The following is a 16225-nucleotide window of genomic DNA, read 5'->3' as shown; positions in this document are numbered from 1 at the left end:
CAGAACCCCTCTGCCCATCCCCTACCCCTGCCCTACTCACCAGCTTGCCCAGTTTGAGGTTTGTTAGTGAATTACACACACGCTTCCAGGCACATCAGGTTTAGGAAAGATACAAACATTGCACATGCACCACACACCCCCAGTGTGACCCCAGTTGCTGGCCCTAAATATACTGCCATCTCTGCCCTGATAGCTAGCGCTCCAGGCACATGTACTTTGAGACTCACCAACACATGCTCCCAACATCTGTGGCCCCTCCAACTGCTGATGCAGAGACCCTCATTTGCTCCAGTTGCCCACACTACAGTCCCATCAGTTTGTTTGAAGACTGATGGTCTTTGCCATCATCTCCGTTAGTCCCTGTCTGTCATGTGTGTGTCTGTGTTTTGGTTTGTTGCTGCCCTCTTTGGTTGTTGTCGCTCTTGCATTGAAAAGGTCCTTGATTGGGAAACCTTAATGAAGCAGACTCTCACCTTCCACATACCCTTACAATAACCAATGTGAAATTGTAACTAAATACATAAGTTACTCAGGAGAATATTTAACCATCTTACTGGCATGTCTTCCATCTGCATTAAGTTATACATTTGAACAGTTAAACTGCTGATACTGAATTCGGAATGGTAATTCATAAAATATTGTTGATAATAGGGTCAGAGTCCTTTTTTAATGGTGGTCTGCTCACTGATGAAAATATTTAAGCCTAAAATGAGGGTTGTAATACAGAATCTGTGCCCATCCAACATGGGAATATCGAGTCTCCAACATCTGAATTTTGATCCAAAGGCCACTGAAGTATGGAAAAATTACTAGTTTCTGTTCCCCACTCTGTTTGTTTAAGTCTTGAGAAGGTCTGATAGCATCTGGCCCTTGCTGACTGCTCAAGCTGACGGCTCAAGTTCTTTTGAAGGGGGAATATTAATTTCATGGGGCCTGAATGTGTACCAAACACAATGCTGAAGTCTCTAATTTTCCTTTTTGAGTTCTTTTTTTTTTTTTTTTTTTTTTTTTTTTTTTTTTCCCTCTAGAGGCTATTCTTAGTTGCAAGCACAAATTTTCAAAAGGGATGAGCTTAAGAATAGAATGGAAGAAAATCCGGTCTCAAGAAGTCTCATTTGTTTACTACAATGGTGAATTTACAGGTACAGTGCTACAAACTTAGACTGTTGGTTTAACATGTCATTCTCCAGCATAGATATGGACTCTTTCTTGAGGAATAACATTAAGAAAATGACTGAAAGAGAATGCTCTTGACTCTCCGTACTGAACAGCTGTCCTTTTGACAAAAAGAATTCTTCCGCTGGGGGAGGAGGGGGTGAGGGGAAGCCTTCCTTAATAAAATCATCAATGATTAGTTACCTTTTTAGTGAAGTTAAATATAATAAAATTCAAGACTAAGAAAAATGGCAGTGCACATTCCTTGACATTTTCAAAAACGAAATTACATGCAGATATAAACTCCCCAAAACTACTGCAAATTCTGCACTCCTATCCTACAAAGAGGTTTCTGCAGCCTCCTGTAAAGCTGGAGGCTTAGATATGAATAATGCAGCAATTTTATATACATAAAATATAAACTCAGCTGTATATTTTAAATTATTTGTATTCTTTTCAGAAGTGGAATTTCTGTTTATGTGTTCTGAAAAGGACTTGCCTCAGCTTTAGGTGTTGAAGAAAATATGGGTTTCTGGTACCTTGTACACTATAAACGAAGGTTGAGAAGTAAAATAAAAGCACAGCAATTTTTTTTTAGTTTGTAGAGCTTGCAAGATGTGCTGGTCTTGTTGATGAACTTGTTTTTTTTCTGCATATATTTAATTTAGAGAAACACTGGAACTGATGGTCCTGTGTGTGCATGTAACTTTAATTTCATAACAAGCTGTAGAATGAAAAAAAAATCATTGTAAGAAGTCTGATGGCAATATCTTTACTGAATCCAATAAGTTTTTCTTGCCAAGTTAACATGTCAAATACTTTGCTGCGGTCTTGCTCACAATTCTTTCTGTAAGGTAATTAAGTTAGTGATTGCTGTCCCTCTAGTGGAAAATCATCTTCTTTGTCACCTGACTACTACTATACGTGTTTTCTTGAAATATTTGCAGAAAAAAAACATTCCATCTTCCAAGTAGATAATGTATGACAGCTGTAGGTTTTTTGAACTCAGGGTTTTTTTGGACTAAATGGACAAGTTGTGGAATGTTCTTACTGTCTTGGGAAGGGGACTACATATTGCTCCTTCATGATAGATAACTAACACTGAACAGATGAGCAATATATCATAAATTGTACATGATTTCAGAACAAGCCAATGAGACATAGACATTCACTATAAGCACAGAGCAGAAACCTCACTGTCTGTTCTCCCTTAAAGGTGATCTTCGAGGCCGAGCAGAGATGCTGAATACAGGAATTCGTATTAGAAATGTGACTAGAAACGATTCTGGGACCTACCGCTGTGAAATCAGTGCAAAGAGTGAAGAGGGGCAACGCCTGGGAGAAGCTACTATTACTCTCACAGTATTGGGTACAAACTTTGTTATTTGGGCTTCTGTAAAGACATTTAATGATGGCAAGGGGTGTTGAAGGTAGGGTTGTCCATACGGTGTGTGGCTGCTAGGTTTTGGGGTCTTCTTTGGGCTGGGTTTATAAACACATGTGCACATGCACTTTCTACAGCATACTTCACAAAAGAGCTTTGCAAAATGCACACTTGCATGAGAAAGGAATATAATTAGGGGTTTGTTGATACAAATATGGGTTACAGTTCTCAAAACTTAGCAAGTATGCTGTGATGGTGAAACATCCGTTTCTACTACAACTGAAGTCACTCAGTGACTGACAATCTGAATCATGACAAGCTGATCATGGTGTTTGGCACTGGAAAGTCAGAATCTGTCAACATCTATCAAATATTCCTGAGCAACAGTTCATTCCAATATGCTACAGTCTCCTCCTGGTTTTGGAAGGAGAAACTGCTGCAGTGTCTGTGCAATGCCAGCCAGCGAGCTAGCAATCTGTGCGCTTTATTTACAGGAGAGATGGTGTTGGCTTGGGGGGGTGGTTGTTCTTTGTGGGTTTTTTGTTTGTTTTCATTCCCACTCAGGGAAAGGAGGGAAAAGTGAACACTGAGCACATTCTTCTTACATTGTTCCTGGTATTTTTCCCAGTGAATGAGTGGTAGAGGTTGGTAGTTTTCTTCTTTTCTCTGTATAGGGAGAAGAGAAAATGTTTGCTTTTGTAGTTTCTATATTGTTTTTTTCTATACAAAAATAATTGATCTTTTAAAATTATAAAAAAATCTCAAAGTTCTTCATAAAGGATGATAAGTTCATGAACTTCTGATTAGCTCCAACAATGAGGTAACCTCACTTATCCCTTCTTTCGTCCACTCTCTCAACAGCTTTCCTCTTAAATGTGGCTTCTTAATTTAAAGTTGAAGTCTTAGAGCCCAAAGGAGAGTGTGTGCTTGTGTGTTGCTTGCAAACCTTTTGTGAAAGTTACTTTGAATTAGTTAGTATTTCACATGGTTTTATCTATTTTTGCTTTTTATTTTAAAATCAGCCAAGGAAAAGCTATGAATACTCGTTAAGGTGTCACTTGTGCTTTTAATGTTCCATGTATGCCTCTTCAACCTTAGTTATCTTCTACATAGCTTCAAGTTACCAAAAAAATTAAGTTCCTTTTCTGTTCATGTAATAAAAATCAGAAAGGAGACTCTCGTCTTCATGGCAGAAAGAATGATCAGTTCTCTTGCATCTGTGTGTGAGAATGTTTGTTTTTAGTTTAAACTGAAAGTTAGTAGCCAGTTGGTTTTGGCCCTCAACCTGGGATTCACACAATGGCTGTGATGATAGCCAGCCTTGGTAATTCTTTCTGGTAATCATTTTTCCAAACCCAGCTGGCTTCTTTTAATACAAAAAGTCTTTTTCGTCTCCCTCACTTCTGTTTTTAAATACTGGGGAAGGGAAGGGGGGAATTGCTGAACTACAAATTCCCTGAGTTATCCCTCCTCTGTCCGTGAGTAAGAGGCCCCATGCAAGAAACAAGGTGAAACAAACTCTCTGGGGTTGGATGAGAGTGTATAGATTGGAGACAGGATGACACAGCATGTGGGAGGGAGGCTGGGAGCAAGCCTCTTTCTTCCATTTTTAGCAACTCACAAATTTTACTGTACTCTCCAATAACAGGACTTCAGCACCTCATTTCATTAACATGGTAGTTTCTAAGCATGTACAGAAGTGCTCACCTCCTCACCAGTGACTGTCAAACTGTTGTCATATAGACAAGACTGATAAGACTGCGTAACAAGTGCAATTTCATTTTCCAGTTGCCCCAACTACTCCAGTATGTGAGGTACCCAGCTCTGCAATGACGGGAACAGTAGTGGAGCTGAGCTGTAAGGAGACTGAGGGGTCTCCTCCCTCTGAGTACCAGTGGTACAAGAACGGTGTTGCCTTACTGGAAAAGACAGGAGCAGGCAGTGCTAAAGCAGCAAATATAACTTACACCATGAATAAAAAGTCTGGCACTCTGGTAAGTGTCATAACCAGCTGTCAAGAAGACCACATTTACTGTTTAGTACAATGATGCACAGGGGTCTTGATCCAGAAATGCACAAGGTCCTTGTCAGAGGTGAATCTCGTGCTGAAATATATGCTAAGAAACGTAGAAGGTGGTTTCTGCCTTAGACCAATGACAAGCTATAGACGTTGAATGATAGAGGCAAATTGGATGAGTTGTGAGGCTGCAGTAACGATAAATGAGCAGAATCTAGAAAATAATGACAAATTTCACCTTGTCATTTAACTAACCGGTGCCAGGCAAGAATGATCTCTCAGTATGTCAAGAGAGTTATATTTGATAGCACCTTAAAATCTGAAATAGCGACTTCCCACACTTCAGTGGGAGTGCAGTACTCTGTGCTCTCCAGAATCTGTGCAATCCAGTGGCATTTACAGCTTCCAGTCCAGTACTTGTGAAGTCAGTGGGAATGGGTCGGGGCTGTAAGTAACAGTATGGTTTTTGTTTTAGTTTTTTGCTTTTTGTGTGTGAGGGGGGGTGGTCCCCTCAGAACTGGCCATCTCTTTCTCATCCCTCCCCCATTAGCTGATCCTTCTAAAAAAATTGATATGTACTACTTCTGAAAAACCTCAGTTGACAATGTATCATAAGTATAGAGTTGTTCTAGGGGCACCCTACTCTTGTGCATGATCAAAACTGGAAACTGAAATGTGACTAAGCATTCTGAGGTGCTGTGGATCTTTCAGCACACTGTGGAAATTAAGTGGACTACTCAAAATTACTGATCACTTCTGAAAATCTTAGTTTTAAGGTATAGAATATATTAAAGGGAAAAAAGTTGACAAATCTAATGATTAAAAATATAATAAATACAGAGAAACACTGGAATAGACATGAGGTCAGTCTCTGTCCATTGCTTCCTTATTTTCATTTTTACAGCAGTAGTAGTTGATAAATAATGCAGTTTAGCACTAGAAAGTGCCATTTTTTGGGGGGGGGTGTGGAAGCCCACAAACTTCCCATGGGAAATATTTTTTTGGTACTATGTGATTTTTTTATTTTTTTTTTTTGTGAAATGAATAAAATATTTTTATATCAGGGATTCTGAAATTAGAACATGTCTAAAAAAAAAAAATCCATTTTGTTGGAAGGCACTGACAAAGAATCTCCTTGTAGATACACACCATCTGGTTAGAACATCCATCTAAAAGAGCCTCTTAGACCATAAGCTGCATTTAAGAACCAGGGGATATGACTAGGGAGCTGAACTAAGAGGTCAACTTCTCACTTTCCTTCAGGTTTTTTTTTTGTTGAAAAAAACAACAAACCAAACCCTGTTGACATGTCAAAATTTCTATCCCACAGGGAATTTTGAATTTTTTTCCATTCTGATAATGGTTTTGGACTCTGTCTTAACAGCTATTTAACACAGTTACAAAGAATGACACTGGAGAGTATTTCTGTGAAGCTTCCAATGGGGTTGGATTATCTCAGAAATGTTCAGTGAAGCGAATGCAAGTTGGTATGTATCAAGACAAATAAGGGTGGAAAACAGTCTTGCAATATGAATGATTTTATTGCATGATGCCACTGAGAAGCTAAGACCGGACTGAATTATATCTTTTTATTGGATTATTGCATTTTGGGGAAGGAATAATAATAGTAGTTCCTTATATGTTATTGCTCTGGCTACTGAAAGCATTCTTTTTTTACAGCACAAACGTGTCTCACTGCATTTCACAGAAAAGCAACTACCTTAAAATTATTGTAGTAGCCAACCTTTAGGTTGCTAAGCACTGCACTTCACACAACAGCAGTATCCATCTGAGATCCTTAATATTTCAGAATGCTTTTGTGGAAGCTGTACAGCATAATGTGCCAGTCTACTGGGTTATTTTCTTTAAGAAAAGCCTCCCTTTTGAGATGCATTCATGTGAGATCTTAATGTAAGAGATCAGAAATTTAACTGTGATTCACTGATACCTGCCAGAGGAACATGGAAGAAGTCAGTGCATCTTAAAAAATAAATAAATTAAAAACATCATGCTACTTGTTTCTTTTCTACTTGCACAGTGTAGGTGAAGTGTAACATTGATTTGCTAATAAAGAATTTAGTAAAGGCTGGAGGGGCAGAATCTACAATAACCCAAAATGTATGAATGTTTTTGCAGAATATAAAACTAGCTCTTGCAGATTCGATAGGAAAGCAGGTGGTAAAGAAACAAAGTTTCTAAAAGATCCTAACAAATACTGCACATGTCCAAGAATTCCATAAAGCAGTTGTCTGGTGCTTTCCGAGAACTTAGCTGAAAATGACTGTATCACGGCTTTTAATGCATTCCTGGTTGATTATGAATAAGTGTTCCACAAGCTACCAAGACTGAATCCCCCTGTTGTGCAAATACTTGTCAAAGTCCTAAATCGCTGTCAATCAATCCACAAAAATGGAGAGATTTGGCGATAAAATTCCCAGCCATATATTGATGTGCTTATGCTTAAAGTCAGGATCCAAATGAATAATTGGATATATAACAAAAATCTACGAAAATGTTTCTTCATGTTGATGTTTTTGTTTTTCCTAAAATGGATGATTATCTGAAGCTCTTAGTGGTTGTATCAGGAAATGGGCATGGGTCATCACCTTCAAAATAAAAATGACTAGATGTTTCAGTAGCCCAATTTAGAGTTTAACTTTAGACATCTGGCTAAAATACTTGTTGGCCTTTATTGTGTTGAATTTCAAAAGCTTTGCTATTTAAAAATAAAAAAAAGCATTTAATTTTACATAACTCTCCTGAAGAGTTCTTCAGTACTGGGACCTGACATTGCCATCAGCTGTTTCAGTTATTTTTAGGCAAACTACCTGTATGAAAACACTTTAAAGGTTTCAAGGTATTTTCCTTAGAGACATATATGACATGAAGAATACTTATTGGGGACAGGTAAAATGAGGAGTATGTATCCCTTGACTCCTCTTATTCTTTCCTTACTTTTGAGCTGAACGAAGCAGCTGAAGTGTATCGAACACTCCAGTTAATGTGGCTGTGATAAGCAGTTTTTGGACTGCTTATCTACATCTGCGTGTTACTAATTAACTTATGTAGCTTGGGCCAAAGACCACCTATAGATACAAAAGGTGCCTGTAGTAATTAGGGTAAAAAAATCCAGCCAAAGGAAATTTTTACAACTTATAACATTGGACTTATGTTTTATAATTACAGATGACCTTAATGTAAGTGGTATCATTGCTGCAGTAGTATTTGTGGCTCTGGTAATGGCATTGTGTGGCCTTGGAGTATTTTATGCCCAAAAGAAGGGCTACTTTTCAAGTAAGTAAAGTAAAATCACTCCTTCCTTGTGTCAAAAAAAAAAAAAAAAATCTGTACTTCTGCTGACTGTAACATGTCTTCCTTTTTATAAAGGCTCTAACTCCATGCTACTAAAGCTAAAGAGTATTACAACAGCAGCTTTATTGTGTAGACTTTTTTATTCTGCCAACTTCTACTGCACGAGATACTTAAAGAACGACACGGAGATGTTTGTGCAGTTGCGTAAGGCTACCAAACAGCAATCTGGGGAAAGCTACGAGCCGAACCCTGGTTCCAGGAGCCTCTCTGCTCTGGTTTTGAGATGGGATGGCAAAGAAAGGCACCATAAAAGCAAGCCGTGCAGGTTCACTTGCAGTCTGAAAGATCTGAACGGCTGAGTTCTGATGAAGGGGAAACTAAATTACTGGCTCCCTCTTCTGGGTCGTGGCGAAAGTGCACACGGAGCGTTTGAGGATCGCTGCACAAAATCCCGACGCCCGTTTACGTTAGTGCCTGTAGAGTTCAGGACAGCAAGAAGGGATGCCAAGTGTCGGGGTCTGAGAAGGTCCGCTGCCTAAAATTAAAAGGCTAACAGAGCTGTGTTAGAATTCATGTTCACTTGGAAGTTCATTTAACTTTGAGAGCAACCTAATCTTTTTCTGTTTAAACTCGCTACACCAAAAAGAGACATTTGGTTCAGAAACTCCTTCTAGAAACTGAAGAGCTGAATAAGCCATAAACTATTTTGAAGAACTTTAAATTATCTAAGGAAACTGTTCTTGTGCTAATTTTTTTTTTCTTTTTCAGAGGGAAGCTCTTCCCAGTAAGTATCTTGATGCAAGTAGTACGCTAATCACTACAAACTTAATTTACATTTCTGATGATTTAGTAACTGTGAGGGTGGTTTAAGGCCTTTCTCGCATGATTCTTGTACAGTTGCTTTTTTGAGCACTGAAATAAACCCAATCCTACACACCAGCTGGTTCCCTTATTAGAACCAGTGTATTGGTCAGAAAATGAATTAACGATTATTACTGTCATAAATGTCCAGAGATACCTCTTTTTATATAGTTATGGTTTACACTCCTAACTCAGCTACAGGCATGCATTTGTCTTCTCTTCAAACTGGACAAAAAATACTCAGAACCAAATTGAACTGTCCTCATAGCCATGTCTGCAGATTATTTCAGAAAATATTTGTAAAAATATGACAGGTGGAGGCTTTATGAGGGTGTCTGGTCTACTCCTTTAATATGGATTTATTTCATGCACTTAAATTTCTTAGTAGCAAGTCAGAATTCCTCAAGTCCCCCACAAGGCTAAAATTGTGTGCTTCATTGGAGGCTGCCCTCAAGTCTTCACTTCTCTTTTTTTTTTTTTTTTCTTTTAAAAGTTTATCTCAGCGCTTCTAGGTAATAGGAGGTAAAAAAAAAAAAAGTACTAAAGAGAAATACAAATATTACTTTAAAATACTATGCTGTTTATACTGGCTATGAACTAGATGAAAAGCATAACTGGAAGCATTGAAAAGACAAGCCTAGGGAAGGTAATTTGAAAGTGGTTAATGAGATAATGACAGCTGTCTAAAAGGATTCAATGGATTTGTTATTGTGACCTTTTTCTGAGGGGCAAAAAACTCTTAAGGATTGTTGGAAATCAGGAAAAATACATTCATAAATCAAGTTCTCAGAGGGTTAATGCTAACACCAGAGAAGTCACTGTTTAACCTATGTTCCTTTTCTGTTAACAGAAAGAAGACCAACTATCAATCTACGAGTGAAAAGGCAAGTATTTTGCACTTGGTAGTGTGTTTAAAAAGTTCTAGGTGTCTTCAGAATTCCTTAGTTCTGTGGTGTTTTTGCACAGCCCCCCCAACCTTATACGCCAGCAATACCTGGAGATACCGTATCTCTGTTTGCATTTGTAGCTTCCTATTACTTAGTTTCAAGTGCCATGCAACTACAGCACCTGGCTCCATACTTTGCCATCTTTTTCTTTACCGTACTAAGCAGTGGTTCTCTTTTACCTACTTCCTCCTACATGTCCCCGTTCTATTAGCTTCTTTCATTCTTTTTCTTTCCCTTTTTCATTATTACTTTCCCTCCATCAGATAAATTAAAATAGTAACAGCCTTACACTATCTGGCAATCTCATCTCTATACCATCCACTTAATTATGCCATTTTTTGTTTGTGAAGTCTTCCGCTCTGCCTTGTTCACGCATATTGGTTAACCAAAGAAACTAACTCAGACACAGTCCAAAGTAGCAGCAAGAGAAAGTCTGGGCCTTAATTCCTCTAAGATTAACGTGGATCAAAAGGCTTGACTAAATATGGAAGCTAAACTTACTACTTCCCCCCCCCCCCACTGAGGTGGCTCACGGGCTGTAAGAGCATGTACATTGCTCCAGCTTTTCAGATTGGTGCAAAAGGAATGGAGTGCCAACTAAAGCTTCAACTAGCAGCAACTTTGTTTCACTATCTATAATTTAAGGCTACATTAGTAGCCTTAAAAGCTCGCTGAATGCTGCCCATTTTTCTTTGACCAAAACAGAGTGTCCTAAACAGCACAAACTTATTCCTTCACCTAGTATGCATGTAAGGAACTTGCTGAGGCCACCTACCTGGTTGCTCTGAGTGGGAGGGAACAAACTTTGAAGAGCTGTGGTATCTGTTTATCAATAGTAAAGCACTTATGGATCAGATGCTCAACAGAGCCACTTGATACTTGTATTTTTTTTAATAGGTTATTACTGCTATTCTGTGTAGCATTCTGTAGACTTCGCTTTCAACGTTCGCTAATAGCAGGCATGCTTATTTTCAATCTCAATGCCTTAGTTTCTTCAGAAATATACACTAAATGTTAATCTGGTTAAAATCTTTGAAGTATTACTTACATGACCTTGTTTGCTTCATTTAGGATTTCAAGCACACCAAGTCCTTTGTTATTTAGAAGATTTCAGCCTCTGTGAGGGACATCAAATGACTACTTGTTATACAAAAGTATCGAAGGGATCTTTTGACCTCTACCCTGTAAATATTGTTTTCGCATACTACATGCTGAAAATAGAAACTGCCAATGTTTAGATCTAGTCAACCTGTGATTGCTTTTTAAAAAAAAAAAAAAACACCCAAAAACTTAACTTAAAGATAGAACTAAATTGAATATGCGAGGCAATTTGTGTGAAGACTTCTCATTTTGTTCATGTATACATGCAGCGCTACAGGATTCACTCTTACAGCTTGGAACAATCTATTCAAATAACTTTCATAGATGAGCTTGCTACCACTGCTTCTACTACTTATGTCTCCAGCATTATCAAGGGCTCAAAATCTTCTGCAACTCCAACTTATTAGTACTTTGATGTTGTGTTAGGTTTGTCAAAGCCATCTGTGAGCGCATAAGTAGTCACGCAGACTTATACTCGGTATCCTGACAGAATAAAGCTTCCTGTAATTGAGGCTCAATCAGTGTTTTATTGTCTAATATAAAATGCCTACAGCTTCTCTTCCACAAGGAAGTGTACCTCCCTCTCTGTAGACTGCATGTGTAATTTTATTCTGAAGAAAAATCATGCCAGAACAACTCAAGCTGTAGTATCTGGACCCTAGCTGTTGAAGCATCACAAATAAACAGTTCCTCAGAACCTGAAGTGTTTATGTCAGTAATTCAGTTACTAAAATTTAAATCTCACAACCTCATTAACAACTTTGTTACTTTCATAAGAGTAACACTTCATCACTTACGTGTTCGTTTGTGTGTTTATTTGATGCAGTGTAAAATTAGTGTATTTATGCTTATGCTTTTGGTTGTGCAGGTCCATCACTACCATAGGACTTGGCTACAGATTTAGGGTTCACGGGTTTTTTTCTGCAGAAGATTTTTGGATGTGACAAACTCAGAAAAACAAATAGTTCCTTCTTGGTACATCATGATCAGTGTTATATTTCTCAGCACTAAAACGTAGCTTGGCAAAGGAGTTCCACAGTTAACATTCAAAAACACTACTCAGATGCCTCAGTTACTTAGAGTTGACACGCACAGCTAACTATGTTCACCATACAGTTAAGAACTTATTCACACTTCTGAAATCAAACTGAAACACTGCATTTATTAAGTTACAACTTGTGCCATGTTCAGCAACTCCACTGAGGTACGCTGCCGTTTGGTGTACAACCTCCAGAGATCACTTTGGAGTCTCCTCAAAGTTGGGCTCTAAAGGAGGAATGGGAGAGAGAGAAAAGTCATATTAGTCTCTTCTTATTCCAGCCTTGAACACCACAATTCATCTGTTATTCAAAGAAAAATAAACATTAAGTTGGAAACCTAAAGCAAGATCTTGTACACTGCAGCACAAAAAAAAAAAACAAACATTAAGTTGGAAAGCTAAAGCAAGGTCTTGTACACTGCAGCGTGCACCACCACTTACTTTGTATCAGGGTATGATTGGATGTGGGCAGCACTACGGAATAAACTACACTGTAGACAAGTCTTTTCCACCCTAGAGGAGATAGGCATAAGGTCTAAGACAGACACGTGCCTTAGTAACGTTCTGCCAAAACAGCTTTTAGCAAAACCTGGCATAGGGGAGAAGGCAGCAGAGGAAGAAGCCAACCAGAATAGTGTCATGTTATCCAGCAATGTTATTTCCAATATAGCTCTGATATAAGAACAAGTAACCAAGCTCTTTCCTGTTGTCTTATAGCTGATTAACAGAATGGAGTGCGCAATTTCAACTGCACTCAGCAAAAGATATTCTCCACATACAAACACTGAGGAAGGAGTTCTTGATGTCAAAGGTACAAACTCAGAAGGGTTAAGACTTTTGACAGGTAGGCTATTAATGCCTGGTCTCCTTGCTACAAAGAATTTGAGAGGTAATGCTCAGCTTACAGTAATCTTCATTAAGACAAAAAAAAAAAAAGTTTCTACCCATCTAGCCACTTAGTTTTGAAAACTTGTTGAAATTAGATTAAGGATAGGCAACAGTGGTAAAAGAACAGACTCCTCCCCGTTCTGTTCCTATGGTCACACAAATTTTGTTTCATTACAAAAAAAAAAAAATTGTAAACTTTAATATATATTATTTCACATATTACATAGAAATAAAACTGAATATAAAGAAAACACACCCCTAAAATGGGGGGTAGGGTGGGGTGTTAGAAACGCCATAGATCCTACTTTACAGATGCTCTGTTTTCATTTGCAGCAGTAACAACCTGACACCAAATTGTTCCTTAATCCAACTGAAGTACCACCAAACCCCAAAACATTTTTAGGTGTGTTCCTTATCTAAATCAGAATTTCCAGTCAGTCTGATCAGAATTACAAATCACTGACTAAGGTGGCTTGACCCCGGGCTGGCTGCCAGATGCCCACCAAGCCTCGCGCTCTCCTGCTCTTTCCTTCCACAGGAAGGTTGAGACTAGAAAGAGCTTTTTTCATCCTTTTTTAAATATGTTGTCACAGAGGCGCCACCAGTATCGCTGACTGGCTCAGCTGTGTCCTACAGTGAGCCCATTTTGGAGCCCGATGGAACTGGCTCCATCCAATGTGTGGACACCCCCTGGCCTCTCCTGATAGAGGCCACCCCTGCAGCCCCCTGCTACCAAAACCTTGCCACCTAAACCAAATACACTGGAACATTCAAAAGATTGCTGCATCCCAGCTGCCTGCAGCTTATAGGAAAGACAGCTTACCCCTCCAAAACCTGATTTTAGGCTAAAACTGCTTGTGAGCAATGAAGACTTTGAGCTGTACTTACATAAGCAAGCAAAAGAAACAAAGAACTAGAGAAATGAGCTTGTCCATAAAAAAATTAAGTTGCCTTTATGTCCTAAGGCAGACAGAGTCTGTGCAGTTTCTTTGCATTCTTGATAAACCAATCATCACAAGCTTTCTTCTTGTTATAATCAATCTGGGCAATATGAAAACATGCTAACACAAACTTAGAGCAGTTAAACAGAAGTGGTATCCAAACAACTGAAGAAAAAAGTTAATATAATTTAGTCACAAAGTAACCCGCAGCAACAAAGGTAAGTTCTATGTTCATTTTCTGAAATCGTAGGCTTTCCAGATGAGCTAATAAAATTTACAAATTGCAGTATGGATGACATAGCAGACTATCATTTGAAAACCAGTTGCCTGAGCTCTTTGGGAGGATGAGAAAAAAATCTCACAATAGGCCCTGGGCTATTTCTATTATATTTGTGCTATTTCTTTAGGGCCTGTGAAGGGTAATTAGGATAGCTGGATCTGACTGCAAGTTTTGTTAAGCATCAGTCTAAGGAAGTCCACATCTCAACTGGAAAAGGCAATTAATCAAAAAAAAAAGAGCCAGATGGAATCAGATGTGAACTGTGCAAAAGTAAAGATACTCACTGAGGGCATCTTATGTGAAATTAATGGTCCAAATAAAAACTAAATGGGAATTAAGTAAAACAGTGAACACATCCTTACTTGCAATTAGAAATTCAGTAAGACTTTTAACTCACCCTCAAATTTAAATTCTGGGAACTTGGTTAGATCTCCTTCACCATACGCCCGCTGCAGTCTAGCAAGGGATTCATTCATCTCTTTCTGAAATTCAGGGCCTGTATCGACTGGCCCTCCAGCTTGCCTAAAAAACATTAGAAGTTCTGATTAATAGTTCAGTTCTGAAATTTCATGTGGAAGTTCTACATTTTCATAGCCATTTATGAATTAAAAACATTTTTTGACAACCAACTAAAGCAAACCATTTAAAGTATTTCCAGAAGTCGAGATACAACACATCTTAGGTAGGGCCTACTTACCTTATACACAAACAAGATTCTCAGGGTAAATTACAGGCTTTCTACGATCAATGATGAAAATCCAAGCTAGAGAGGCAGCCTTTTGAGACATAAAGCTACACTGAATATCCAGGCTTTCAGGGCTCTTCGTTTCACTCATTCCAGGTATGATTCACTCTGAGGGTGGTGAGACACTGGCCCAGGTTGACCAGAGAAGATGTGGAAGCTCCATCCCTGGAGCTGCTCAAGTCCAGGCTGGATGGGGCTGCGAGCAACCTGGTCTAGTGGGAGATGTCCCTGCCCATAGCATCAAGATCCCTTCCAACCTAAACCATTCCATGATTTCGTAACAAAATTGTGATTTGCACCTCTGCTATTTCTCAAATAGTGATCTTGGTTAGTAAAGCTAAACTGTTCTTGCAACGAGAAGGTGTTTTGAATACTAAACAAGCAAAAAAGCCAAGAGACAGGGCGCCATGCATTCATATACATTCAGGGATTTCTTGGGATACAAATATAAAATAATTAAAAGAGCAACTCTTTAGATTACCAAAGCTCAGTTGTACCAACACAGATACCACTTATGAGTTGTAAAGCCACCAAAAATGCCTCCCTACACAGGCTATTTATAGGTGTGGAAACACAGATCTTCCTCCAGTAGAACTAAGTAGTAGCTTATTTCCTTCCCAAGAATAATTCCCAAGAATAAATTACACAGAATTACTATAGTACAGTTTCCTGTTAAGTAGTTAATTCAAACATTACAAGAATCTAAGATTTCATTTGAATGAACTGCTTATTAACTTAAGATGTTTGAGGAATGAGCCTCACAGTTCCACTAATTCTCAATTGCTTTTGGAGACAATTTCCATTGAGCTTCTGGCAACAAGACTGAAAAACAGCCATTTTCCCCAGACAAAAAAAAAGAGGCTTATTTTTTTTCTTTTTACAGAGCATACAGATGGGTAAAAATTAACACAGTGGTATGTTCACGTAGTGCACAAAACCCCTTAATTTTAAGTGCCTTAACTCCCCAAAAAGAATGACATCGGCTTTACTTCTTTCCTTTTTTTTTTTTTTATGGAGGAAAAATTAGACATTTTCTGTCAAGTACGCAAGAATGCAGCTGATCTGAAATGCATTTTTCTTTTCTCCTCTAACTCCTGTGACTGTAGTGGAGGGCAGTCGGTCACTGGAACACGCTCCCCAGCAAAGCGGTCACGGCACCAAGCCTGTCAGAGTTCAAGGAGCATCTGGATATGCTTTTAGTCATATGGTTTAGTGTTGCAGGAAAGCATACCTTAAACACTTAGAGACCAACCTACAAAGCTAGCAGATTTCAGCATTTGTCAAAATCAACATTTTCCCCCTCCTTTTGTCATCAGCCTTAAAACAATTTATTTCACTTACTTGCTCTTTGTGTTGTATTCTCTGATCTTGTCCACGAAGAGCTTCTGAACCGGATCGAGCTCTTTTGTCTTATTAAAGACAATAGCAGAGAGGCCTATGTTTCTGCGCAAGTGAATGGAAACCGCAGAGCGAAAAATGGAAGAAAGTCGCAGAATCTGATGCAGAATCATGATGGCACTAACGTTTTAGCTAAAAACGAAAAAAAAAGGGGGGG

The 16225-nt window shown here is 38.6% G+C and overlaps 2 protein-coding genes across 2 annotated transcripts; one reads left to right on the top strand and one right to left on the bottom strand.

The window, feature by feature from the left end:
- Nucleotides 1–1036: 1036 nt before the first annotated feature.
- Nucleotides 1037–10780, top strand: JAM2 (junctional adhesion molecule 2). Its single transcript, XM_009894913.1, has 8 exons — nt 1037–1142; nt 2372–2524; nt 4328–4533; nt 5941–6043; nt 7743–7850; nt 8637–8652; nt 9580–9613; nt 10748–10780. The coding sequence occupies exons 1-8, from the start codon at nt 1067–1069 to the stop codon at nt 10778–10780; spliced, it is 729 nt and encodes a 242-aa protein (XP_009893215.1). The 5' UTR covers nt 1037–1066.
- A 1131-nt stretch (nt 10781–11911) lies between these two features.
- Nucleotides 11912–16216, bottom strand: ATP5J (ATP synthase, H+ transporting, mitochondrial Fo complex, subunit F6). The gene is made up of 3 exons (XM_009894912.1): nt 16012–16216; nt 14323–14447; nt 11912–12043 (listed from the first exon to the last, which is right to left on the bottom strand). The coding sequence occupies exons 1-3, from the start codon at nt 16179–16181 to the stop codon at nt 12015–12017; spliced, it is 324 nt and encodes a 107-aa protein (XP_009893214.1). The 5' UTR covers nt 16182–16216; the 3' UTR covers nt 11912–12014.
- Between the last annotated feature and the right edge of the window lie 9 nt (nt 16217–16225).

The sequence above is a fragment of the Charadrius vociferus genome, unplaced genomic scaffold (genome assembly GCF_000708025.1).
Source record: "Charadrius vociferus isolate BGI_N301 unplaced genomic scaffold, ASM70802v2 scaffold201, whole genome shotgun sequence".
NCBI classification, from domain to species: domain Eukaryota; kingdom Metazoa; phylum Chordata; class Aves; order Charadriiformes; family Charadriidae; genus Charadrius; species Charadrius vociferus.
This window is presented reverse-complemented; position numbering and strand designations above follow the sequence as displayed.